Raw genomic sequence first — 27,990 nt, forward strand, 5'->3', positions numbered from 1 at the left:
GGATGACAGTCAGTGTGTTGTTATGTCATTCTTCATATTTCAAATGGTTTTGTGTGTGTGTGAACTTTTAAAATAAAACAAGTGCTCTGAGCACTCTTAAAAACTTACTGGCGGGGCTGGAGAGATGGCTCAGAGATTAAGAGCACTGCTTGTTCTTCCAAAGGTCCTGAGTTCAATTCCCAGCAACCACATGGTGGCTCACAGCCATCTGTAATGAGATCTGGTGCCCTCTTCTGGCCTTCAGGGATATGTGCAGGCAGAACACTGTATACATAATAAATAAATAAATCTTTAAAAAAAAAAAAAAAAAAAAAAAACTTACTGGCTTCTCAGCCGGCGGTGGTGGCGCATGCCTTTAATCCCAGCACTCGGGAGGCAGAGCCAGGCGGATCTCTGTGAGTTCAAGGCCAGCCTGGTCTATAGAGTGAGATCCAGGAAAGGTGCAAAGCTACACAGAGAAACCCTGTCTTGAAAAACCAAAAAAAAAAAAAAAATTACTGACTTCTCATATGGTTTATCAGTCTGACTCCCTCTTTTCATCTTTAACAGCTAGTAGAGAAGCTGATGTACTATTTGAAGTATTGTTTGATGAGGAATTTCCTGGAGGCTTAACAATAAGGTTTGTATTTCCAAATAATAACTGTGCTTTGTGAATAGTCCATGCAGCCTCTCTCTGACTTTGTGTTATTTTTACTTGTTTGCCCACAGTTTGACACCATAGTTGCTCCCACTGTTACAACAGTAAGACAGACATTTTGTCTACCCTCTAGAGTTTCCATTTGAGCAAAGGAGATTCAGCACCTGACTGTATTATTTCATTAAAATGTGACAAGTACATGAATAGTGGTTAACTGGGCAAAGATAGAAGAATAGAGTGAAAAGTACTCAGGAAGACAGGCTCGAACATGCAACAAAGAATATGTCCTAGTTAAGTGACTTGAATAGAGCCAGCTGAATTCAGTGACCTGTCAGTCTTTACTGTCTAATGTAGTGCAGTTGTAGGTGCTTAGCCAGGTTGAAGTGGCCCGGGGAGTGAATGGCTCTATAGTAAGGGAGACAGGAAATTTGATTCTGAAGGGGAAAGGCAATAACTGAAAGTTATCAGGTGTAGCAGTAGAGCTGAGTTGCTTTTATTTCAAAACAAATGAAGATGAAGTCACTTTGAGGAAGCTCTAATACGAAGCTTAAGTTGACAAATTACAAAGTTTAAAGTTACAGGAGATAATAGGATGAACTTTCTCACTTCAGCTTTGTAATAAAGATTACTAGAATGTTGGAAGGAAGAAGTAGGATCCTTTTCCAGGTTTTCTTTCTTAATTTAACTGCAAAGCTGACGTGACCTTAATTTCCTTTGTGTCTGTGTTTTGGTTAGTGGGTAGTTATAATTTTAAGACTCCTCTTGTTTAGCCTCCTGACATACAATCTGAAGTCTATACTGAATAATTTCTAACGATGCCATTATTGGGTCAGGTAGATGGTGCAGCAGGGGTAGGAGATTGCTGCCCAAACCTGGCAATGAGGGCTAGCCCCAGGACACAGAGAGGTGAAGGAAGGAAAGAACTGATTGCATCAAGTTGTTCTCTGACCCCTGTGCACACTAAGTAATAATATAAAACTTCTATTGCTTTGAAACTTGAATGTGTTTCTTCCTCTAAGACCTTCCAGTTTGTACTCTTCAACTGCGGCAACAGAATTTGGGTCTCTTATTCAATTGTTTGGTTGTAACTCCGCTTTGCACAATAAGTGCATATATATTTAGTATATGTATTTCATGACTTTTTGTTTTCTTTTATGTGTGTTTTGAGACAAGATCTTGGTCAAAGTTGTCCTTAAACGTAAGATCTTCCTTCCTTTACATTCCAAATGCAGGAATGACAGACAGCCATGTGCAAGAACACTGTCAAAATACACCTGTATGTTTTAGGCTTTGGGTTTTGATTTCTTTTTCATTGTTTTAATTTCTTTAACAAAAGATTTCATCTAGGCAGACTAATTTCAAACTTGAAATGTAGCCAGGGCTGGCTTTGTGCACCTGATACCCTGCCTCAGCCTCTCTGGTGATGTGATTACAGGCATGCAGCACCAAGCCTGGCTTGGTTTGTCGTTGTTGTTGTTATTGTTGTTGTTGTTTTCTTGGTATCTTTTTCTCCTAGTCCTGGTTAAGGGCATCTGATAGAGAGGTGTGTGAACAATCCCTGCATGCATATTCACTTTTATAATGCAGAATCTAGGCCGGGTGGTGGTGGCGCACGCCTTTCATCCCAGCACTCGGGAGGCAGAGGCAGGTGGATCTCTGTGAGTTCAAGGCCAGCCTGGTCTCCAAAGCGAGTTCCAGGAAAGGCGCAAAGCTACACAGAGAAACCCTGTCTCGAAAAACCAAAAAAAAAAGAAAAGAAAAGAAACTCATAAAGGAACTCCACTTTTTCAGTGTCCTTCAATAAAAGAAGATAGTATTTTGAAAGAAGGAAAAGTATTAGGTAACAGAGTTGAAACAGTTAACAAAAGACTCACCCGTCCCCTTTTCTCAAGTGCAGAGATCCAACCCTGAACTACATTTCCAAATTTCTTTTGCTTTTGCTTTTCTTCCCCATTTTTTGAGGAAAGGTCTTACTCTGTAGTGCTGGCAGCCTTGAACACCTATGTATCTGAGGATGACTTAGAATCCCTGATCTTCCTACTCCTGGCTGTCAACCGCAAGCACTATAGGCATGTACCAGACCCACCACTAAACTAACTTTTTAATCACAGGTGCTCACCAGGTAGGGGTTACCGACTGCCAACAAGTGCCTTGGTGAACCTTTCTCATGGGAGTCGATCTGAAACTGGAAATCAGAAGTTGACAGCCATTGTGAAACCACAACCAGCTGTGAATTATTGCAGCGCAAATTCATCAGTTTCATCTGGGCACCTGGGAGGACTCAACCATTCTCCTCAGTCACTTTTTGTCCCCACTCAAGTAAGTTTCTTATTTATTTCTCTCCACTCTCTTTGCAAATCAAAAATCATAGAGAACTCCTCAGTGGAAACTTGATTTGATTGAGTTTTCTTTCTTGATTTAAAAAAAAATTGGTACAGAGCCTGATGTAAAGATACAGTTTTTATTTTTGCTTTGTTTTATTTTTCTGAGACAGGATTTCTCTGTGTAGCCCTGGCTATCCTAGAACTAGCTCTGTAGACCAGTGTGGCCTCGAACTCACAGAGATCCACCTGCCTCTTCCTCCTGAGTGCTGGGATTAAATATGTGTGCCACCACCACCTGGCTCAGTTTGCTTTCTTATAGGACCCTGGACCACCAGCCCAAGGGTGATACTGCCCACAGTAAGCTGGGCCCTCCCACATCAATCATCAGTCAGGAAAATGCACTACAGACTTGCCTCCAGACATTTTCCCAGTTGAGAGTCCCTCTTCCCAAATGACTCCATCTTTTCCATTGACATAAAACTGACTAGCCCAACACTTAAATTCTTATGTAATCTAAATGTCTTATGATACCTTTAGGAATGACAATAAATTTGAACCATAATGGGGAGATGATTATGTCATACTCATCAAAAACAAGTTTTAATTTTAAAAAACCTATAATCCTAGTACTTGGGAGTTGGAGGCAGGGCGCTCAGAAGTTTGAGCTCATCCTCCACTATGTGAGAGTAAGGCCTCCTGTGCAAATCTAACAAGAAACAAGTTTCAAATTCTTGCCGTGCATTTCATGATCTTGTTCTTCATCTTTCTGAGCATCAAAATTGGGTTATTGTCTGTGAGACAGTTTTAATTCCATGATTCCAAGTCTTAGGCTTAGTCATATTTTTTAGCACAAATGCCATGTATGATTTATCATTGCAAAATTGAGATATGTTTATTATAAAGCAGTTTGAAAAAACAGGTAATTAAATGTTAATAAACACAAGCAAAATTCTCTCCAATTACACAAGTAAACACAATTAAGTTTTTCTTCTTTGGGGATTTGTTTCTTTTGAACAGGGTCTCACTATGCAGCTAGGCTGGCCTGAAACTTGCTATATAGGCCAGGTCAGGCTGAACTCTGAGAGCTCCGCCTGCCTCTGCTTCTACCTCCTAAAGGCAAGCACCACCTCTACTGGCCCAGTGTTAAGTTTTGGTGCATGGTTTTTCCAGTCTTAATCTGCAGGAAACCATTTACCTTCTGTAGCTAGTTTTTAAAGTTATTAGATTATTTCTGTGTAAGATGGAGATGTATTTGTTTACTTTTAGGCAGGTTCTCACTGGGTGGTCTAGCCTGGAGTTGGTGTTCTTGCCTACACCTCCCAGTACTGGGATTCTAGGTGTGTGCCCAAAGGTGAAGGTGAAGGTTTTTAAATAAATTCTTTAAGTGAAAGGTTGAATAAGTTAATAGGTTAGCACATTAGAAAAAAAAATGAGTCTGTTGGTGGGGATATGGTTTATCATCCTTTGAAGGGAAGTTTGAGACAGGCTCTCACGGAAGCCCAGGTTGATGTCAGATTTGTTACATAGCCAAGACTGGCCTGAGACTCCTGACCTTTCTACCTCCGCCTCTATGTATCATCTTTATAGCATGGTTGGCTTGGGCTTCAGGACTTTTCAGTAGAACGATTTAGAACCATGTGTTTATGAAGACTGGCTACATTCCAGTCCAGTGCTTTAGCAATGACTCTGCTCAGCTTCAGAGCAGGGAAACTGGGACGTTCAAATAGTGAACGTTAAGTGTCTTATTTAATCACTCAATAATTTCAATAAACAGTTTTATTTTTAATATCATATTTTATATAAATTTTTGTTTATTTGCTAGGTACCTACAAAAGGTGATGATGAATTTTGCAACATTTGGCAATCTCTACAGGGATCTGGAAAAATTCAACACTTTCAGACAACGGTACAAGAAAAGGTTAGCATTCTGTTTTATAGACAGTTAGTTTAAAGAAAAAAACTTTTCTTTTCATTTGCAATGATATATTTCCCTCCAAATTTCATGACAGTTTCAATCATAAATTTTCGTAATTCCTTTTAAGCATACATACATTTGGGCCAGTAAGTGGGAATATAACTTCTTTGAAATCGGTTTTGGCATAATTTTGGCATAATCAGAAAATTGTAATAATTGCATTTTGAATTTAATAAAGGCCTTAGTGGCATTCATTAATTTATATTTTCCCAATTGAATAGACAATGTTATGCTGGTAGTGAGCAAACATTTACAGAGATTAAGAAGAGGTTTGAGACTATAGGCAATGATACAGAGCTTCCTTATCTTCCATGAGTTTAACCTGGCACTTCAAAAAAAAAAAGAAAGAAAGAAAGAAGCAATGCTTAGAGAGTAGAAACTCAGACCAAGAAATGAAAACGAAAAGAGACATTGGGAAGTTGGCTTTGGCTTTGTTGGTAAAGTGCTTGCTATGAAATCATTAGGCCCCAAGTTCAGCCCTCAGCAGCACATGGAAGAGCTAGGTGCAGCACACCAGTGACTCTCAATTCCAGTGCTCAGAGCCAGGTATAGGGGCATCCCTGGGGCTGGCTCATCAGCCAGGCCAGGTGAGTGAACTCAGGGTCAACCAAAGACCCTGGCTCAAAAAATAAAGTGGTGAGCAAAATACCTGGTACACACATGCACGTGAACCAGCACCCATTCTTATGTGCACACACACGCATGAATGTCTGTACACACATACACACAAAAGAGTGAACTTCACCACTCATAGTGGTGTATGCCTGTTATCCCAACACTCAAGCTGAAGAGCAGTTAGATCAGTTACATAGGGAATTTGAGGTTAGCCTAGGCTATTCTGAAACTTTATCTCAATTATAAAACAAAAAAATTTCATTAGCTTGAGAAAATTGCTCAGTGTGGTGGTTTGCATAAGATTGGCCCCCATAGGCTCGTATATTTGAATGCTTAGTAACCAGCTGTTGGAACTCATTGATAGGATTAGAAGGATTCAGAGGTGTGACCTTGGAGGAAGTGTGTCGCTGTGTCGCTGGGAATGAGTTTTGAGGTTTTCAAAAGCCCACACCTGGCCCAGTGGGTTTTTTTGTCTCTTTCTCTCTCTCCACATGTGGATCAGGATGTAGCTCTCAGTTACTGTTCTAGCAGTATATGTACTGCTATACTCCCGGCCATGGCGATAATGGATTAAACCTCTGAAATTGTAAGCCAGCCCCCAATTAAATACTCCTTTAAAAGAGTTGCTTTGGGCCGGGCGGTGGTGGCGCACGCCTTTAGTCCCAGCACTCGGGAGGCAGAGCCAGGCGGATCTCTGTGAGTTCGAGGCCACCCTGGTCTACAGAGTGAGATCCAGGACAGACACCAAAACTACACAGAGAAACTCTGTCTCAAATAAACTAAAAAAAAAAAAAAAAAAGAGTTGCCTTGATCATGTTAAGCGGGGGGGGGGGGGGGGGGGGGGGGGGGGGGGGGGGGGGGCTGATGCCCTCTTCTGGCCTCTGCAGGCATGACACATGTGGCAAATATTGGATGGATGGATGGACGGACGGACAGACAGACAGACAAAAATAATAATATCTTTTTTAAAATTAGAAAGAGGAAGAATTGAAAGTGACATACATAGGTGACTTTTACAGGCATTTTTAAGCTACTGATCCCTGTCTCTACCTCCCAAGGGTTGGGATTATAGGTGTCACTATACTGTGCTCAAAGAAGTTTGCTCTGAAAGGAAGTGTTAGCAAGCTGTACATGGTAGCACATACTTGTAGTCCCAACTACTCTGTGCAGCTCAGAAGGCTAAGACAAAAGAATCACTTAACCCAGGAGTCCAAGGCCAGCTTCCATAACTCAGCTTCCTAAAATGAATGAGTAGGTGAGTGAGTGAGTGAGTGAGTGAGTGAAAACATTTTCCTGATTCTTGCCTTTACCCTCTTTTTTACCTCTTGCTTTTCCAACGTTTGACTAGAAACTATTCCACTGAAGTGAACAAGTTTTCTTTTCCCTTTTGCCTTATCATCTGACTAATGACTTGAACTCTTCCCTGTTTGTTAAGTGTAACTGTTCTATAATAACCTCTGGTTCAGACCTCTCAATCAAGTAGTTAATCCAGTATTGCCAGCCTGTAGAGAAGGAGTGTATGGATACTCCACTGTTGCAGCAACCCCAAGATGTCCCAGAATTAACCTCATCTAAAGCCTCTCTTCCTACCCCTTTTTCTAACACCATTGATGCCCTGGTAGTCAATCTAAAAAGCTTGGAATCAAGAACTTTTGGCGCCCCCATATCTGACTGAGTCTTGTCTGTCCCCCTTCTGTCCATACTGGCTTTCTGCTGCTACTTTGGTATGCTGTCACCCCTAAAAGAAAATTTTAGTTGTTGTCTTCTTCCTGTTATCTTTTTGTAACTTCTCAGTCCTCACAGTAGACTTTAGACTATTTTCCCCAGGTCTAACCTAAGCTCTAGTCTATGCTCTTCCATGTTACCTCTTTCACTTAGAGTTCTTTGTATATAATATTTCCTAATATTTCTTAAAGATCCTTTCACCTGCATTGGCCTCCAGGCATAATTGGGTAAAGTATCTTCTGGGTTGAAAACCACTTTATGCCCTGTAGCAGTAGATTGTAGTGGGTTCATAATACAAGTTACACAAATGTACTTCTTTGGACTGCTGTGATCACACATATAAAATGAAGGCATTGGAGACTGCTGATACCTTTGCCAGCCCTAACAATTTGTCGCTCTATTAATTTTGAATGCATTGGGCTCCCTGTTCAGTACCATTGGATTCCAGCCTGAGTCCTCTCACTCATAAGGTCTTTTGTAATCTATAACTGATAAGAAAGACGGGTAGAGACTTATTAAAACTTGCCAAAAAACAATGGCATTGAAATTGGCTTTTAAAAGTACATCTGTGACTCATTGCAGTGCACCTAACCATGTGGTATGACAGTCTTTGTGGAGCCATTCAAGATCAAAACAGTTCCCTGCTAGATGTATGGAAAGATCTATGATAATGAACAAGACCCTAAGAAAAACCCAGGTTCCAGAGACCATCAGGACACACACTGACCCTTGAGCCTGCCTGCCCTCTGTGTCTGAAGAGTACGCTGGTGCTTTGCTCTGACAAGCCTGTCATTGATGAGTCTCTTCCCAGTCTTTCTCTGAATTCTTTCTCTAAGACCAGAAACCTCTGGGAACTCCAGTCCAAGAACCATACTAATTCACATAAAATATGTCCAACTATTTGATAAAATAATGTTTTCAGATAGTGCTTTTTACTTTCCATTTCCCACAAACGATTTCCATTTGGGATTATATGTTCTTTTTATTCTTTCTACTTAGAGTATGCTTTCTTCCTTTACTGCTAAATCCTTCTAGATCTGGATCAAGGTCTGTTCCTTCCTTGAGACTCATGAGATACATTGTTTCATAATCTGCATGTCATTTCTGTTATCAGATACAGCTTATTTCAGTTGAACACAGCCATGTTTTGTCTATCTCCTGTATAAGAATTGTAAGCTACTTAAATCAATACTTTTAAACTCATGAAGTATTAAGAAGCTGAGCATGGTTAGGCATTTTGGTACATGCCTTTGATACTAGCACTTTGGAGGTAGAGACAGGCAGGTCTCTGAGTTCGAGGCCACCCTGGTATACAGAGTGAATTCAAGGGCAGCCAGGACTACACAGAGAAACCCTGTCTCAAAAAACCAACAATAGGAGGAGGAGGAAGCTGAACCTAAGCAAATTCTAGAGAACTCACCAAGAGTTAAAAAAAAAAAGAAAAGAAAAATCCAGGCATTCCTTAGTAATACATAGCAGTGTGCCCAACGCAAATGTTTTTATAGAGACATCAAACAGGGTGCTGGAGTGATGGCTTCACAGTTAAGAGTGGTAGGTACTTCTAATTGCAAAGCACTCAAGTTTGGTTCCCATGTCAGGCAGCTCACACCCACCCATAACTCCAGCACATGCACACACACACACATAAATAGTAAGGTTTGTGCTTTGTTTTCATTAAAGAATGACCCAAAGAACTATTTACAACTATAGTGTTTGCTTTCAATTTAGAATTATATATCTGTTCTTTGAAGTACTTTAAACTTAAATTTTGGAGTTTGAGCTCAAAAATCAGTAATTCTTCAATGAAATTATCACTTTGGACTTCAGTTTATTTATATGTAAAACAAAGTAAAAATATGCCATAACATTATTATGATGGTAGCATTACTATACTGATACTGAGTTAATAGAAGCAAAATACATTTAATATGCCTGGCAGTAGTAGGCACATAATATTTATTCGTGCTTATCTATTGATCCTTATGTTCTAATTCCCTTTCTCAGACCCCAAACCCCTCAGAAAGTACTGCTGTTCCCAAAAGCTCTTCTACCCATCTTGCTCTGATGGTAGAAGCTCATGCCATGTGACTGGTCATGAAGAGCCCTGACTGAGATCACTGGAGGTTTTCCCCCCAACTCCATCCTATATCACAAGTGTTTTGGGACAAGCTCAGTGGCCACTAGGCTATGATGTGTGTTCGTATCCAATGTGAATTTGTATGTGCCCAGAATTGAAAATAAATAGGACTTGCCAAGAGAAAAATGATGAAAATTACTTTGTATTAAAGCTCCCCAGCCTTCGCTTTTACTTCCTCTTGCAGATTCAGCTAGAGCAAGTTGTCTCTTTTGCCCCCAGGCTTTCTCTTCCTTTCAAAAAACAAAGGATCTTAAGATTGGAGAGTTGGCTCAATGGGTAAAGTAGTTGGACATGAATTTGGATCCCCAACACTCAGTAAAAGCCAGGCATAATGTCACATGTCTGTAGCCACAAGACTGGGGATGTGAAGACAGGCAGATCCGAGGGGTTTGCTGGCCAGTCAAGTCTAGTGAAAGGGTGAACTCCAGTTTTAATGAGAGACCTTGTCAAAAAGTTAGGTGAAGTGATTGAGAAAGGCATCAGTGTGTAATCACGTGTGCGCGCGCACACACACACACACACACACACACACACACACAATAAAAATGATCTTGTAAAATGTTTATGTGAAGCTTAGTCATGTCATTTTGCTATCATGCCTATTTATAAAGTATCTTAATTACTATGGCTTTGTGATCAATCTTGCTGCAAAGATGTGTTTCATTTGGCAATATAAATATTAATTTTAAAATCAGTTATTGGAGAAGGAACATAGAAAAGAATATAAATGAGTTAATATCTTCAGCTTTCACAAAATACAAGAAAAATTATTAATCTTAAAACTTTTTACTGGAAAAATCTTTAACATTAAGAAATCAAGAGAATCCTGCAGGTGAATCCACATGTCCCCATTCCTTAGCTTTCCTGTCAACCATTTCCTTCTGTTAACCAGCTCGTTCCTTATCCCCACTTAAACTGAAAGGGAGTTTGTTTGGAAGCAAATCTAGAGAAATTTTTAGAGGCGTTTCTAGGGGGCGTGGAGAGATAGCTCGGCAGTTAAGAACACTTACTGCTCTCACAGAGAACCTAGATTTGGTTGCCATTGTCCGTCCGAATGGTGGCTCACAACCATGCTACTCCAGGACCTGATGCCTTCTTCTGACCTCCTTAACCACCAGGCACACACATGGTACACAGACGTAATGCAAGCAAAATACCCATACACATAAAATAAAGGAAACCTTAAAAAGATTTAGGAAGCCGGGCGGTGGTGGCGCACGCCTTTAATCCCAGCACTCGGGAGGCAGAGCCAGGCGGATCTCTGTGAGTTCGAGGCCAGCCTGGGCTACCAAGTGAGTTCCAGGAAAAGGCGCAAAGCTACACAGAGAAACCCTGTCTCGAAAAACCAAAAAAAAAAAAAAAAGATTTAGGAAAGTGCCTGTTAATGAAGAAACATTCAAAGATTCACACGTCTTTAGTTTCTGTATTTGTTAACTTGAAACAAAGTTGAATTGAATTACTTCTATTGAAAAGAGAACTTTGGGAGGGTGCTTGTTTCTTACTTATCTTGTTTTCTAACTAACACATAGAGGAGTCCTGGGGTGGTGGCCACTGTGTTAATGATTCTTATTTCCACGGTGCTTTTTGAGTTCTTTATAGTTTTCTGTGTGTTTTTCTAATAAGCTGTGTAATTTTTATTAAATTAATTTTAAAATTTTTTGAAGTTATATTAAGGTTTTGTTTAGTTGATTTCTGAGAATTTGAACTTTCAGGGTGCAGTTCTACCTCAAGAAATAAGTCAAGTAACTCAACCACATAAATCTGACTTTAATGACAACAGTATTAAATATCAGCAAAGAAAACATGACCCTCACCGGAAACGTAAGTTTTAAGTAGAAAAGTGTTTATGTGCTATCTGCTTGTTGTTGTTGTTTGTTTGTTTGTTCTTTGAACAGCTTTGTTGAAATATAACTTAGACTTTAAATTCATCAGGCAGATGCAGTGGCGCAGCAGGTAAAAGGCTTTGCCACTCAAGCCTGGCAGCTTGAGTTCAATCCCCAAGACACCCATGGTGGAAGGGGGAAACGCTCCCAGGTTATCCTCTGAACTGCACGTGTGCCATGTCGTGCACATGCCCACACAAACACAGACAGAGTAACAGTAAAACACAACCATCACTTTCAAGTCTGCAGTAATGAGGAAAGGGCAGGTTAGTGATGCTTTTGCATGTAGATGCCCAGTTTTTGCAGCACAGTTGTCAAAAAGAACGTTCTTTCCCCCATTGCATCATGCTGGTACCCTTAGTAAAACTCAACTGATGATTTGTTGGCTCTCAGTTCCAGCCCACTGATCTATACCCATCCATACAAACAGCATGCTGTCTTCCTTACTCTAGCTTTCCTGTAAGTTTAGAAATCAAACAGTTTGGAGTCCCCCAGCTTCATTTGCCTTTTCCAGGATGGTTTCATTTATTCTGAGTCTTTATATTTCCATACAGACTTTCCACAATCTTATCTATTTCTGCAAACACTGTGCCTGGAATTTTCATAGATCACATTGGGTACAGTGTCTTACATTTCCCTGCCTGTGAACACAAATGCCTTACCATTTATTTAGTTCTTTCTAATAACCATTGATGTGTTATCATTTGCAGTATACGATCCTTAGACTTCTTTCTTTTGTTAAATTTATTCTTCTATTATTCTTTTTGATGCTGTTACTGATAAAGCTATGTTTGTTGGTTTTTTGTTTGTTTGTTTTTTGGTTTGTTTTTGTTTTCTAGACAGGGTTGCCCTATGTAGCCAAGGCTGTCTTGGAACTCACTCTGTAGACCAGGATGGCCTTGAACTCATAAAGATCCACATGCCTCTGCCTCCCAAGTGCTGGGATTAAAGGCATGCACCACCACCACTTGGCCATATGTTAATTTTTTGTTTTTAAAAAAAGAACAGCCGTTCTTGCCTGACCCTGATCTCAGAAGTAACTTTCTGTCTTTACTATCACATGTGATTTTTAGCTATGGGTTTCATTGTCCTCTATTTGGTTAGTAAATTCTCTATTTTCTAAATTCTTATTTTGGCCTATGAGGAGCTAGATTTAGTTAAATATTTGTTATTTTTGCTTTCTTTTTTCCTTCCTTCCTCCCTTCCTTCCTTTTCAGTTCTTTTGTTTTGTTTTGTTTTTGTTTTTGTTTTTTTGTTGTTGTTGTTGTTTTTTGAGACAGGGTTTCTCTATGTAGCTTTGCACCTTTCCTGGAACTCACTTGGTAGCCCAGGCTGGCCTCAAACTCACAGAGATCCACCTGGCTCTGCCTCCCGAGTGCTGGGATTAAAGGCGTGCGCCACCACCGCCCGGCTCCTTTTCAGTTCTAAGGATTGAACCCAGTACCTCAAACCCACCAAGCAAACAATATACCCCTGAGCTACACATCTAGAGCCTTAAACTCCTTCATAAGGGCTTATGTGTTCATGTAGATGTGTCTGCATGTGCATACAGGCGTGTGTGAGAGATGCCAGGTGTCTTCCACGGCCTTTCTCCACCTTTTTTCTTAAACTTTTTATTCCTTCATTTATTTTGTGTACATGTGTAGAGGTCAGGACAGCTTATGGGAGCTGGTTCTCTTCTTCCACTACGGCAGCAAGGACCTTTATCCTCTGAGCCATCTTGCTGGTTCATCTACCTCATTTTTAAAGACAGAGTCTCTAACTAAATCTGGAGCTCAGTGGTTGAGTAGACTAGCTGGCCAATGAGCTCCAGGGATCCTCCTGTCTCCACCCTTCCCTAGAGCTGAGGTAACAGGTACATACTTCCCAGTCCAGTTCTGACAGAGATGCCAACGACCCAAACTCAGATTCTCACTCATGCTTGTGCAGCTGACAGGTTCCTGAATGAGCCATCTCCTCACTCCTGTCCCTCCCCTAGATCCTTGACAAGTTTTGTTTTGTTTTTCTGTATCGGGGCGGGGGGTGGGGGGGTGGGGGGTGATTTATCCTTTATTCAATCTACCTGATGTGTTAATTTGAGGAGAAAGAACTGAGGTATAGTCCTTCTGATATTTTTGAAGAGTTTTGGAAAGAATGCCATTACATCCTTTTACAGTGATTAGTAAAAATCACCGGAAAACTGACTGGACTTGGGCCTCAGTTCTTTGGGGGGAAATTTTTTGATTTTCTATTATATATTAGTATATATTAATTGTAGCTACTAATATGGTTCCATATATTTCCACGCGTACATACTACATACCCAAATCAAATCCAACCTTCTTTTATCTACCTCTCCATGCTTCGGCTTTTTCAGCTAAAGGTTGTATATTTAATGAAAATGTACTAAAATTGTTTCTATCCACAGTGACTTAGGTTACTCTATGAAACTGTGTGTCTCAACAAAGCTCTAGTCATGTGTGCCCTCACCTCACCTTTTCATTCCTTTCTTTTCCTGTCTTCCTTGTCTCCTTCCCGTTTTTATTCTCCCTTCCCATGTCCTGACACGTTCCTCATGCTCTTCCCTTGGTGTCTCCTTTCCTTTCATCTCTCCTCACCTGCTTTTTGCTGCTGGTTGTGGTGATGATGTTTTCATTGTTGTTAGACACAGAGTCTCCCAAAGCCTAGGTTGGCTGGGACCTCACTGTGTACTCAAGGATAACTTTAAACTGCTGGTCCTCCTGCTCCCACTTCCTAAATGCTGGGATCACAGGCAGGTGTCACTATGGCCAGTCCGGTGGTAAGGAGTAAAAAATGAGCTACAGACAACTATATAACCTAGTGTATCTAATACAGTAGGAGATTATATACTAGCTTCATCTCCTTCATCTCTGTATCCTGAAGGATTCCTAAATATTCTAAAGATAATCTCTCAATTTTTTATTTCCCCTATTGCCTCTTAGCTTCCCCTTAGCAGAAATGGTAAAAGTTGCTTTCATGAGTATAATGGTATACACCTACAATCCCAGCATTATGAAGGATGTGTTAGGAGAATTGGACCGCAAGTTCAAGGCCAGCCTTAGGCTGTATAGTGATTTCCAGGCCAAACTAGGATACACAGCAAGACCTTGTCTCAAAATAAAGCCATTAGGGCTTGGGAACCTATTCCAGTCAGTGAAGTGCCTGTAGCACAGACATGAGGGCCTGAATCCAGATCCTCAGCACACTGTTGAAGGCAGGCACCAAGAACACTGTCTGTAATTCCAGCATCAAGGAGAGAAGGGTAGAGACAGGCAGACCCCTGGAATTCATCGGCCTCCCCATCTAGCTGAATGGGTAAACTCCAGATTCAGTGAGACACCCTGTCCAGAAAAGTTAAGTGGTAATCCATAAGGAAGGAAACCCCTTATTTACATCTGGCATCCATGCACATGTACATATATATACCGTGCATACATAAACACAAACACACACATAAACTCAAAAAATGGTTGTTTGTATTTGTTTTGTTTTTTGAGACAGGATTTCTCTGTATCCCTGGCTGTCCTGAACCAGGCTGGCTTCAAACTTTGAGATCCGCCTCCCTCTGCTTCCCAGTGCTGGAATTAAAGGCATGCACCACAACTCCCCAGCTTCAGAAATAAAATTTTTTAAAGCTTTTTTATTTGTCTCTTACTCTCCTTTATCTAGCCAATAGTGTATTGCTCATAAATTAATATTACCAAATTACAATTCTGATCAGATTACTACCTGCTCAGAGTCTTTCTGTGATTGCTTGCCCATTGCTTACAACTTAATTCCATAGGTGTCAATGTCTCCTCGATTATGACTTACCTGCCTCTTTAGTTCCACTAAGCTTGATATTACTCCTTAAGCTCCTACAGAACTGACTCATTTAGAACTAACTGCAAAAGTACAGTCCTTTCTGCTTTCATGTCTTTTCTTGAATCCTTTTGGGTTGTGTTTTTTTATTTGTTTGTTTGCTTGCTTGTTTTGCCTAGAAAACAATGCTAAACCTCTTCTTTTGCACTTGGAGAACCTACCACCCCTGCATCACCCAATTCAGATGCCACTTTCCTTTCCCTTCTGATAATCTACAATGATCTTTCTCTATCTCACCTGGATTATAAATTTCTTCAGTTCATACATCTTCTCATCTAGGGCTGTGATCAGTGGAAGAGCACTTGCCTGGCATGGACCAGCACCTAGGTCTGCTCTCCAGCATTGACAGCACGGGGGAGGGGGAGCACAGACCCCGGAGGAAACTTAAACACTGTTTGCTATGGGAAATACTTGATGAATTTAACTGGGGTTTAGTAAGCTCTTTTGCTTCCCAAAATTTCTGTTTTCTTGTCTCCAGTTAAGGAAGAATATAAGAGTCCTAAAGCTGAGTGTCAGACACAAAAACTGTCCAATAAACAGGTAATTTTTCTTTAAATACACTTTTTCATGGATGGATGTTCTTATGCACTTGGTTGTTGTATAGCACCTAAGTAAAATTTGCAGCGTTTCAACCATCTGTAAGGAATGTGGTGAAAGCCATAGTCACAGTCACTTGGATGGAGACTGAACGTAGCTGGAGACTAGTGTTTAAAATAGACATCTGTCGCCGGGCGGTGGTGGCGCACGCCTTTAATCCCAGCACTCGGGAGGCAGAGCCAGGCCGATCTCTGTGAGTTCAAGGCCAGCCTGGGCTACCAAGTGAGTTCCAGGAAAGGCGCAAAGCTACACAGTGAAACCCTGTCTCGAAAAACCAAAAAAAAAAAAATAGACATCTGTCGTCCTCATTTTACCACTTAAGAGTTGGGTGGTCTTGCCAGGTGGCGGAGGCACACACCTATAATCCCAGCACTTGGGAGGCAGGTGGATCTCAGTGAGTTCGAGGCCAACCTGGTCTACAACTCAAGTTTCAGGACAGCCAGGACTGTTACACAGATAAACCCTGTCTCCAAAAAAAAAAAAAAAAAAAAAAAAAAGAGTTGGGTGGTCTTGAGCAATTCTTTTTTTTTTTTTTTTTTAAAGATTTATTTATTATGTATATACAGTATTCTGTCTTGCACGTATCCCTGCGGGCCAGAAGAGGGCGCCAGATATCATTACAAATGGTTGTGAGCCACCATGTGGTTGCTGGGAATTGAACTCAGGACCTCTGGAAGAGCAGCCAGTGCTCTTAAGCTCTGAGCTATCTCTCCAGCCCTTGAGCGATTCTTAACAGCCTCAACTTCTTTATTTTTAAGATGGAAATAAACTTTTGATCACTTAAAGCTTTTCTCACATTTTATAAAATATTCCAGCGTGTCTATTTGTATGTACACTGGTAGCAACGTTAAAAGTCAAATTATATAGAGTTAGAAAGGGGGAGCTGAGATCATGCATTTTATTTTGTTTTACAAAGTCTCTATGGTTTAATAAAGAGCATGTAGATAGTTATGTGTACTTTTATGAATGTATATTATACTTTACATTTTTGACAAATGCAACTCTTGAGTTAGGAACATAACTCAATGATGAGAGCTTCTCTACTATGTGGAAGGCCCTGGTTCAGTTTCTACCATTGCAAAAAAAAAAAAGGTGGCCAGGCTTGGGAGCAAATGCTGATTTTTAGACAAGATCTCTTGTAACACAAGTTAGCCTCTTAACTCACTATGTAGGTAGCTAAGGCTAGCCTTGAACTCCTGATCATTCTGCCTATATCTTCAAAAGAGTACTGAGATTAGAAGTGTGTGCCACTACACTCAGCTAAAATAATGTTTTTAATAGTAAAGTGAAATGTGTAAGTTGAGAGAGACAGCAGCACTGAAATAGTTAGGATTTGGTAAGGCCTCTGTCCTCTCAGGGCTTTTTTTGGCCTTCTTAGGCTCCTGTCATCAATTCTGACATATTAGAGAGGATGCGCTGTCTTCTTTCTCCTATTACGGTTGCCAGTCCCATCGTGAGAATGCCACCTCATAAAGCTGATTAGTTCCTGATTGAGATGGGGCAGCACAAACACACAGTCCATATCAGTGGTTATTGTCCGTATTCAAAACTGAATGAAATCTAAATCTATTCACAGGTTAATGAAAATAAAGATAATTTCCCCCCATTTTTTTCTTCCCCTTTTTTTCTTACGGCATTAAAAGAAAGCAGTACTTGGAGCTGGAGAGTTGGCTCACTTAGTTTTAAGTGCACTGAGTGCTCTTGCACAGGACCTGGGTTCAGTTCCCAGCACCCACATGACAGCTCACTTAAGCAGTGGTGCACTAACATGCAGGTAAAACACTCACACACATGGATAAATCTTCACAGAGAGAGTACAGTACATAGATACTTTGCGCAGGTTATTTAGAATACTGTTAAGATGGTAACTAAGTTTACTTGCACAAAACATATTCTTTCTTACAGACTTCTGGAGGATCTGCCAAATGTAATATTAAACTATTGAAGAGAAATGAAAGTCCAGGAGCTTCAGAAGCCCAGAAGGTTGTGACTGGTTACCCAAATGTTGTTGATAAGGTAAATAAATAAATAAATTCAGTGTCTCTTCCCAAACTTTTACATCTAGGAAAATGAGTGAAAATTGAATTTTTAGAGTAAAATCTAGCTTTTTTACTACTTCTTCCTTCTTTGATCTTTATGCATAAATATTTATTTTTTTTTTTAGCCTCACTCTGGAATTGAGAACTTTTTAGCATCTTTGAATATCTCTAAAGAAAGTGATGTACAGTCACCTCACCGTGGAGAGCACCCAGATGAGGAGCATCTGTCACCACAGTCGTTTGCTATGGTTTGTATGCTCAGCATCTTTGGAACTACAATCATTGCTCTTCCATTGGCCATGCATGCATACCCCATGCATCTGTTCAAACCCTGTGTCTCATGTTGCATGGTATCTTGCATCCCTTTTTGTTTGGTTTGGTTTTGGTTTTTTGAGACAGGGTTTCTCTGTGTGACTGCTCTAACTGTCCTGGAACTCACACTGTAGACCAAGCTAGCCTTGAACTCACAGAGATCCGCCTGTCACTTCCTCCTGAGTGCTGGGATTAAAGGCGTGCTTCAACACCTGGCTCTTGAATAACTATCGGCATCATGTGAGGAAAACCAGGATGCTTGGAGCAATTTAGCCATCCTGTTGTGCTGTTGTTTCTGTAGGGTTTTGTTTTGCTTTCCCAATAGACCATAATTCCCTGCTTTTTTTTTTTTTTTTTTTTTTTTGCTTTTTTTTTCGAGACAGGGTTTCTCTGTGTAGTTTTGGTGCCTGTCCTGGATCTTGCTCTGTAGACCAGGCTGGCCTCGAACTCACAGAGATCCGCCTGGCTCTGCCTCCTGAGTGCTGGGATGAAAGGCATGCGCTGCCGCCGCCGCCACCACCACCACCACCACCACCACTCATCAGTTCCCTGCTTTTTAAAACATTGCTGTTGACTAGGCTAAAAGTGAAATGTGGGTGTTTTTCAGCTGTTGACCATCTATTTGTCTTAGAGGAATTTAGTTAGAGTCTTTTTAACAGCAGGAGCTCTTCAAAAGAATGAGCAAAGGCTGAAGAGATAGCCCAATAGTAGGGTTCCTATCTAGCATGCATAAGGACAACACCTCAAAAGAAAAAAATAACCTCAGAAAATCAAGAAGGAAAATGAATAAGCTACATAAGCCTAACATTTACTTTCTTCTCACCCCGCATCTACCTATGAATCATCTTCTAAAAAGAAAGGAACACGGATGCTTAAAGAAATTCTAAAGATTGATAGCCCTGACACAGCAGACAGTAAGAGTGATGGGAAACAATTTAATAAAGAAGTCACTGCTTCTTCCAGTAGAAGAGATGAGCATGGACTGTTAGCACATCCTGAACAAAATCAGAAGCTGGGTGAGTTAACTGAGTACTGTTAGTAATAATGAATATCATTTCCAAAAGTTTGCTTCATTTGGTTTCTTCCAAAAAAGTTTACCATGTTTGTCTGTCTGTCTGTCTGGTGTATATTTATGTGTGCAGCACACATGTGGAGATGAGAGGATAACTTGGAGGAATCACTTCTCTCCTTCCATGGTGCATGTCCCTGAGATTGAACTCAGGTCATCACGCTTGACAGCAAGCACCTTTCCCCATTCAGCCACCTCCCAACACCATTGGTTCTTTTTTAACTAGGGGGCGGAGAGGTGACTCAACAGTGAAAATACCTGCCACGTGTTTATAAAGACTGGAGTTCACCTATATAACACACATATAACAAGCTAGGTAGCCCATAAACACCTATTATTCCAGCTACTAGGGAAATAAGAGGATTGCTGCATCCGACTGGCTTCCAGCCTATCCAAGAAAACCAAGCCCCAGGTTCAAGGAGAGACCCTGCCTCAAAGGAATAGCAGACAGTGATAGCGGAGGATACACGCTGTTCTGGCCTTCATGTGCACACAGACACACATAAATGAAGAAATAGGGCTAGAGAGAGGGCTCAAGGTTAAGAGAGTGCACTCCACTTGCAAAGAACCAGACTTCAGTTCCTAGCAACCATGTCAGGTGACCACCAGCCAGTTATAACCCCGGCTCAACGGGCTCCAACACCTCTGGCCTCCTCATGCACCTGCCTTCATGTTCATAAACCCACAAATGGACACACACACACAAAAATAACAGATCTTTTAAAAATTAGGGAAGTAAATAAGTAGCTGTTCTTTGGAGCCTGGTATAGTGCCTCACACATGCTGTCCTACCCTTAGAAGGCTAATGCAGAACAATTTCCATGAGTCCAAGTCCAGCCTGCACTACATAATGAGTTCTAGGTCAGCCTGAGCTACATAGTAAAATCCTATTCTAGGATTAATATATACAAATAAAGTAATAAATAATTTTGTTAATAAAGCTTTTGTTTTGCTCCATTTTATTTTATGAATAAAATATTAATGTGTTTTTGTCTTTTCTTAAGATGGAGTCTCACTGTGGAGGTAAACAGTTCAAGCTGACCAAGAACTTTTTGTCTTTTTTTGTTGTTTTTCTATAAGAGTTTCTCTGTGTAACAGCCCTGGCCATCCTGGAACTCACTCTGTAGACCAGGCTGGCCTCAAACTCACAGAGGAAAGGCTCTAAAACTACACAGAGAAACCCTGTCTCGAAAAAACAATAAATAAAACAAAACAAAAGAACTCATGAGCCTCCTGACATTAGCTTCCTGAGTACTGGAATTACAAGCATACACCAGCCTTTGCTTGGGTTTATTTTGGGCTTTTTTTTTTTTTTTTAAGACAGGGTCTTACTATGTAGTTCTGGCCTGGCTAGCCTAGAATTTACTATGTAGATCAGGCTGGCCATGAATTTAGAGATCCACCTGCCACTGCCCACCAAGGGCTAGCATTAAAGACCTACAGCACCATGCCCAGCTGAGAATCATTTTTTAAAGCCAGGTTTGTTAATGTTTAATCCCAGCACTTGAGTGGCTGAAACAAAAATTGCTTCAAGTTGAAAGCCATCCCAGGTTACATAACTGAAGTCTGTCCAAAAACAATTCACGGGTTTTTGTTTGTGTCATTTATGCTGCAATATAAATAAATATGTAATCAAAAGGTTTGTCAGCCCTACATCTTCTTGTGATAACTTAAACTATTACAGATAAATACAGAGACATGAAAGTGTCAATCCTTTTATCCCTCCTATTTAAAGGTGATTGTGTATTATTAAATACATTTTTAACTTTTCTAAATATCTTTCCAGTTTATAAAATGAGCACAGTCATTCCAAATAACTTGTGATAGTAATATATAAAGCAATAGCACATCAGTCCCATCGTGGAGATGCCATCAGTTGACAACAGCATTAAATTATAATAACTTACCCAGTGTAGAAACTGAAAAAGCTATCACATCAATTACAAATTATTGACAAGGGTACATATTGGAACTATACTTTAAATCTATGAAACCTGTAGTGTAGCATGTGGCTCAGTGATGAATCTCAGTACCTATCTGTCATTGTGCCTGTGCCTTAGGGACCTTACATTTTAATATTGCACCTGTGTAATCATCTGCCAGGACTGACCAGGGAGAAGGACTCAGACAAAACTGCATTGGAACAGAAGTTTCTCAGAGTATTAAAAAACAAAGTTTTGGGTGGTGTTTAATCTCACGCATTTAATCTCAGCACTGGGAAGGCAGAGCCAGGCGGATCTCTGTGAGTTCGAGGCCAGCCTGGGCTACAGAGTGAGTTCAAGGAAAAGCACAAAGCTACACAGTGAAAACCCTGTCTCGAACAACAACAACAACAAAAAGTTTTGAGTAAATCAGTCTGAACTTATTAAGGATCAAAATCTGGACCAAAGGCAATGTCTAGCTCCAATATACTCCAGTAAATATTGGGTAATTAATAATTTCAAAAGCTATTAGAAGCTGAGTGTAGTAGCATACCTTTAATCCTAGCACTTAGAGGCAGAGGCAGGTGGCTGTCTGTAAGTTCAAAGCCAGCCTAGTCTACATAGAGAGTTCCAGGGCAGCCACATTACATATAGAAACCCCGTCTTTAAAATATATTTTTAATGATGCTTATATATATATGTGTGTGTGTGTGTGTGTGTGTGTTTATATATATATATATACATATATATATATATATATATATACATGTGTGTGTATCTGTATATACATATATGTATGTGTATGTACATATACATATATAGGTACTTATATTTATAGCTTTCTTTTTTAATGGATTTTTAAAAATATTTCACATTTATTGATTGTGGAAGTGGGGTCATGCACATGCCATGGTGCCATTTGGAAGTTAGAAGACAACCCATGGCCATCAGTTTCCTTCTTCCACCATGTGATTTTGGGGAATCAAATTCAGGTCTTTGGGCTTGGTATCAGGTGGGCCCTAACCACTGAGCCATCTCACTGGCTCTCAAAACCTATTAGAAATTAATTACATATTTATCTTAGTGACAGATATGTTCCTGGAATAAATCGAAATAATTGTTAAGCAAAATTGGTAAGTTTCAGGAACAAGTAGGTTTCGTTTAATTTCAGTATTTTGAAAATGTGAAGAACTTAAGTACTTAAGAATCTAGCCTGTGTCGTACAACTAACAGGTTCTGTGACTTTGAGCAAGGTCACTCAACACCCCTCCCCCTTCTGTTTTATGAAGTATTTATTATAAGAGATTGAACTTGGGGCCTCAAGCAAGCTAGACTGTTCTACCATCAGGCTGTACCCCACAACCCTTTTTATTTTGGGGTTTTTTGTTTTTTGTTTTGTTTTGTTTTTGAGATCTCATTAAGTAGTCCAGGTTGACTTTGAACTGGTGATCCTCCTGCCTCAGATTCCCAGATGTTTAATCTCTTTTCTAAAATAGAGGTTTCAAGGATGAGCACGTAGTTTCACTGGTAGAGTGGCTGGTTTGTTTGCACAGGCCTGGGTTTAGTTCTCAGTACTGCATAAACAGGGTTTTGATGCACACATGTGCTTTCAGCCCTTGAGAAGTTGAGGCAAGAAGATACTGAGTTCAAGACCAGCCTGGACTATGTAACAGGTTTGAAGCTAATCTAAGTTTCATGACACCCAGTCAAAAGCAGGAATTGAGGTAGATAAGGTAGCACACCCAGCACTCTGGGAACAGAGGTGGATAGAGCTCTTTGAATTTGAAGACAGCATGGTCCACATAATAAATTCTAGGCTGGATTAATTCTTCACTGACATATACTTATGTTCAAATAAGCTCTATCATGCCCAATTTAAAGTTTAACCTTGGTAATTTTCATTTGTCAACTATAACCATCTAAATTTACTTCTTGACTATTTTTTTCTAGTGGTTTTTGGAGACAGAATCTCATTTTGTATCCCAGACTGGACTCAAACTGGTGGCAATCCACCTGCCTCAGGATTACAGGTGCAAGCCACCGTGCCCAGCCTGTCATTTTTTGACCATCTAGCAGTTTCTGTTTGATGGACTACAAACCTGCAGTAACTGATGTCTTGGTCACTGTTCTTTTGCTGTGAGGAAGCCCCATGACCAAGGCAACTCCTATCAAAGAGTTTAATTGTGGGTTTGCTTAACAGTTTCAGTTCAGTCCATTAGCATCATGGTCACATACATGGCTCCAGAGCAGTGGCTGACAGAGAGGAACTGAGCCTGGCATGAGCTTTTGAAACCTCATAGCCCACCTCCAACAAGGCCACACCTCCTAATCCTTTTAATCCATCAAACCGATACCTTCCTGGTGACTAAGCATTCATATAGGAGCCTGTGGAGGCCATTCTTATTCAAACCACCACAACTGGATAGTCCAAGATCATTTTTTATTTATTTATTTATTTATTTATTTATTTATTTATTTATTTATTTATTTATTATGTATACAAAGGAGGGTGCCAGATCTCATTATAGATGGTTGTGAGCCACCATGTGGTTGCTGGGAATTGAACTCAGGACCTCTGGAAGAGCAGCCAGTGCTCTAAACCTCTGAGCCATCTCTCCAGCCCCAAGATCATTTTAATTAACATGAATATTCCCTTCTCTCTCTTGACAGCATGCTTTATGAACAAGCCTCATGGTACTAGTGAATACCAAAATAGTCCATCTGTGGATAGTGTGTGTTGGCCTAGTCATATCCCTCCTGTGTCCACATCAGTAGCTGAACTTGCTCGAATTTGTTCCCTTGTTGGAATGCCACAACCAGATTTCTCCTTTCTGAGGACAACACAGGTATAGTATACTGCTGCGTGATGTTTGTACGGATATAGATCTTTAACTGAGCATGATTGGCTGGAAGATCTTTAGCTAGAAAAAATGCAGTAGTGTGGAGGTTGGATTTTTGTGTGTGTGAGTGTGAGGATTTTGTGTGTTTGTGGTTTGAGGAGTTGTGTTTTTCAACAGCATTAGGAACTGAACTCAAGGCCTCACATACTGTACAACAGAATAGATAAGATCACTCCTAAAGCTCAATGACAGTAATAGGTTTTCTGTACACCCCCCCTCCCCCATCATCATAAGTTTCTCCAAGATGCAGTCAACCAGGTCAAGATGAATTGAAAAACTATAACAAGAGGTATATTAAGCAAAGCAACTCCCGGGCTGGTTCCTCCAGTCCCACAGATCAAGGCCAGAGAAGTCACTCACCTAAACTAAAGCAGAGAAATTTTTAGGCTATAGGTGAGAGATGATGATGTCTGCACAAGCTGGGTTTGTACCCAAGTATGGTCAAGAGCTGAGTGCTTGGGCAAGAACTTGGGCAGCTGGCAACTTCAGGGGTAGAAGCTGCAACAGCCACCAAGAGTGGGGACCTGGGCTTTTTGTTGGCGCCTATCCTTTGTTCAGAGACTCTCGGGGTGTGGGTTACAGCTGGGAGAGGGTTGTGAAAGAGAGAGAGAGAGATGGGAATGGGGCTTTCTAGACCATGCAGGGGCGAGCTGGAGCCTCCAATCAAAGAAGAACCTCTGAGTCTCTCATACTTGGGCAGTTAATAGTCCCAGCTGCTGCTTAAGGGTGGTAGGAAACATGAGTGTGCAAGCTGTTTCTGTCAGTGGCCATTATTTCTTACTTTGGACCATACAGTCTTTGTCACATTTTCTCATCTCTACAATAGTGGGAAAGTTTTCATAAGCAATTCTGGTTTGGGGTTGGGTTTGGGTTGGGTTGGGATTTTTTTGGTTTTTTGAAACGGGGCTTTGTGTGTAATAGCCCTGGCTGTCCTGGAACTCACTCTGTGGACCAGGCTGGCCTGGAGTTCATAGAGATCTGCCTGCCTCTGCCTCTGCCTGGGATGAAAGGGTGTGCCACCACCACCCAGCTGGTTTTTTGTTGGTTTGTTTTGTTTTGTTTTGTTTTTTAATGTAAAACTTTTTAGCAAAAGGCTTAGTTTGCCAATTCTTAGAACAGAAAAAAAGCTTTGCTAGCCTTTGTTTTCATTGAAATACTTGGTGCTCAGTCTATTTAGACAGCTCGTTCTTTGATTCTGTTTTAAACTTCCTTCATGTGCAGTCAGGTTGGTCGCTAACTCCTAAATTCAAACAGTTTTGTTTTCCCCCTCCAGCCTTCCACAGAGCTAGGCCTTCAGTGCCTGCTCTAAAGAACATTCTGTCTTGTAAATGTTAAAAGGTAAGACACTGAGCTGAGCAGCACTCAGGAGGCAGAGGCAGGCAGATGTCTTGAGTCAAGGCCAGCCTGGTCTACATAGAGAGATCCAGGCCAGCCAGGACTACATAGACCCTGAATTTTTGTTTGTTTGTTTGTTTGTTTGTTTGTTTGTTTGGGAAAGAAAGATAAGGCACAATTCTAAAAGGTTTTCCTAGAAACCTAAAACTTAAATGATTGTTCTTTGATTAGACAAAACTTTAGGAGAGGAAGTTGGGTTCCTAGACAGATAATCTTACGGACGTCTGTATTCTCTTATTTTAGACAATGACAGTTTGTCAGGTGAAATTGTCTAATGGTTTACTGGTACATGGGCCACAGTGCCACTCTGAAAGTGAAGCCAAGGAGAGAGCTGCACTTTTTGCTTTACAACAACTGGTAAGAATCATTCATGAATTCCCTACTAAGTTTTTAAGATTAAATTTGTGTATGTGGGGTGGGGGGTGTCTAGGAGACTAGAAGAGCAGGGAATCAGATCCCCTGGATCTGGAGTTACAGGTGGTTGTGAGCTGCCCTACGTTCATGCTGGGAATCAAACTTCCATCCTCAGGAAGTGCCTTTAACAACTAAGCTATCTCTCCAGCCCATCTGTTAGTTTGGGTTTTTGTTTTTGTTTTTTTTTTCCTTTTTTTCTTTAATTGATTCTTTGTGGGTTTCACATCAAGCATCCTGATCCCATTCATATCCCCCCTCTGCCTTTGCCACCTCCCCCTCAAAACAAAATAAAGTAAAAAACTAACATAAAAAAATAATTTTAAAAAAGTCTCAGCTTGGAAGCTGTAGTGAGTCATACAATATACCCTTGAGTTCATACATCTTGTAAGAATTCATTGCAATGAGTCATTGGTCTGGTTCAAAGCCTCTGGCTTCTTCTACCCTGTTGACACTGGGCTCTCACTGGGACTCCTCTTGGATATCCTGTTGTTATCCTGTGTCATGGAGATCCTGCAGCATTGGATCTACAGGTCCAGCCCCTTCACATGCTCCAGTGGTTCATAGATGAGGTGGATGTTGGGGTGGGCCAACTCTTAGCTCTGGGTCTGGGCCTGGATGGTAGCTGAGTTGGTTAGCCTGCCACCTTTGCCTCATTGAGACCACCAGGGTGAGCTTCCCAGCACTGTCCCAGCTAGCTCAGTCAGTGTAGCAGGCAGCAAACAGTGGGCCAGTTCTCCTGTTCTCATGCCCTCTCACACCTCCAGGGGCCGCTCTGTTGTTTTGCCCAGGCGAGGTAAGGAGCCCACTCTTCCACTCTTGTGCTCCCAACACCAGCTCTCTTGCCTGCCACAGGTGGTAAGGGATGGCAGATAAGTGGGGGACAGAGTCAGCTCTCCTACTGTCATGCCCTCAGGGCGGGCTCACCTGCACTCCTGCCAACAAGGCTAGCTCTACTGAGTTGTCCAGGTGAGGTGCAGGGCCTGTTCTCCCACTCTCTCATGACCTCAGGGACAGCTCCCCCACCCGACAAAGCCTCATCTGTTAGATTTTTAATTAGTCTCTACAGAAATGTTTGGATGTTTTGTCTTATAATTTTAAAATACTTCCATAGGGCTCCTTTGGTATGAATTATCCTTTGCCTCCACCAATATTTCCAAATTATCCTCCTGCTGTACCATCTGGAACGGTCCCTCCCATTTTTCACCAGCCTACTGGTAAGATATTTTGCTTTTCTAAGTATTATCCTTGAGTTATTATTTTCTCTAAATTCTTTTAAGAACTACGTCTTTGTAGGGGGTTTTTGGATTTGTCTTATTTTGTTTATTACATTTAGTGCATGTATGCATACATCTAGATGTACCATTTTTAGTGTTTTAAGGTTTAATTTTGTTTTTATGACAGTGTTTCATGTATCCTAGACCAGCTTTGAATTTCTAATTTCTCCTCCTCTATCTTCTGAGTGCTGGGATTATGGTGTACTCACCACCCTGAGTTGAGGAACTATCACTAAAAATCAAAAAAGTTTATAACTTGCAGTTACCTTGTCTTCTTGCCCAAAGTCTATTAAATTAAATAATAAGGGATTTTAAAAACAAAACCTCTGGGGATAAATAGAAGAAATATCAGCAGACTAGAAATTTGAAATCGGTTTGCAGTGAATAAAACATTGAAGTAGTCAATTTAGCAGAGTAGGGTTAAAGTACAAACCATAGTCCATGCAGTAGAGGTTACAAGAGCTCCTCATCCTCCTCACATACTGCATTTGCCTGGCATATGCAAAGCCCTGGGCTTAATCTCTGGCTCTGCAGAGCTAGCAAAATAAAATCAAGAATGTATGAAAAAAGAATGATTGGAAAAAAAAGTTTTTAGTTGTATCCATTACTTCCTGTGGCTCTGAAAAAGCATCATGACAAAAAGCAACTCACAAAAGGAAGGGTGTATTTTGATGTACTGTTCCAGAGGGGGAACCCTAACAGGCAGGAAGGCATGGGGACAGGCAGCTGCAGCCAGAAACTGAAAGATCACATATTCAACCTCAGGCATCAAATAGAGAAAACAAACTGGCCCTGGAGCAAGGCTATAAACTCAAAGCCTGCCCCCAGTGACACACTTTCTCCAGCAAGACTGCACTTCCTAAAGGCTCTATAACTCCGCAGATGTCACCACCAACTGGGGAACAGGGGTT

The 27,990-nt window shown here is 40.9% G+C and overlaps 1 protein-coding gene across 5 annotated transcripts in view; it reads left to right on the top strand.

The window, feature by feature from the left end:
- Window positions 1-27,990, top strand: part of Xrn1 (5'-3' exoribonuclease 1) — a 117,388-nt gene that overhangs the window by 81,932 nt on the left and 7,466 nt on the right. For 4 of the 5 annotated variants that reach the window (XM_028866012.2, XM_028866013.2, XM_028866014.2 and 1 more), the window contains 11 exons: window positions 550-619; window positions 2,749-2,956; window positions 4,784-4,879; window positions 11,126-11,234; window positions 15,636-15,697; window positions 17,660-17,770; window positions 17,919-18,041; window positions 18,962-19,121; window positions 23,767-23,942; window positions 25,635-25,748; window positions 26,917-27,019. In XM_028866012.2, coding sequence (XP_028721845.1) covers window positions 550-619; window positions 2,749-2,956; window positions 4,784-4,879; window positions 11,126-11,234; window positions 15,636-15,697; window positions 17,660-17,770; window positions 17,919-18,041; window positions 18,962-19,121; window positions 23,767-23,942; window positions 25,635-25,748; window positions 26,917-27,019 — 1,332 coding nt within the window. Of the gene's footprint in view, window positions 1-549; window positions 620-2,748; window positions 2,957-4,783; window positions 4,880-11,125; window positions 11,235-15,635; window positions 15,698-17,659; window positions 17,771-17,918; window positions 18,042-18,961; window positions 19,122-23,766; window positions 23,943-25,634; window positions 25,749-26,916; window positions 27,020-27,990 lie in introns of those variants that run through there. The other variant, XM_037207850.1, reaches the window with a different exon arrangement.

The sequence above is a fragment of the Peromyscus leucopus genome, chromosome 7 (assembly GCF_004664715.2).
Source record: "Peromyscus leucopus breed LL Stock chromosome 7, UCI_PerLeu_2.1, whole genome shotgun sequence".
Classification (NCBI taxonomy): domain Eukaryota; kingdom Metazoa; phylum Chordata; class Mammalia; order Rodentia; family Cricetidae; genus Peromyscus; species Peromyscus leucopus.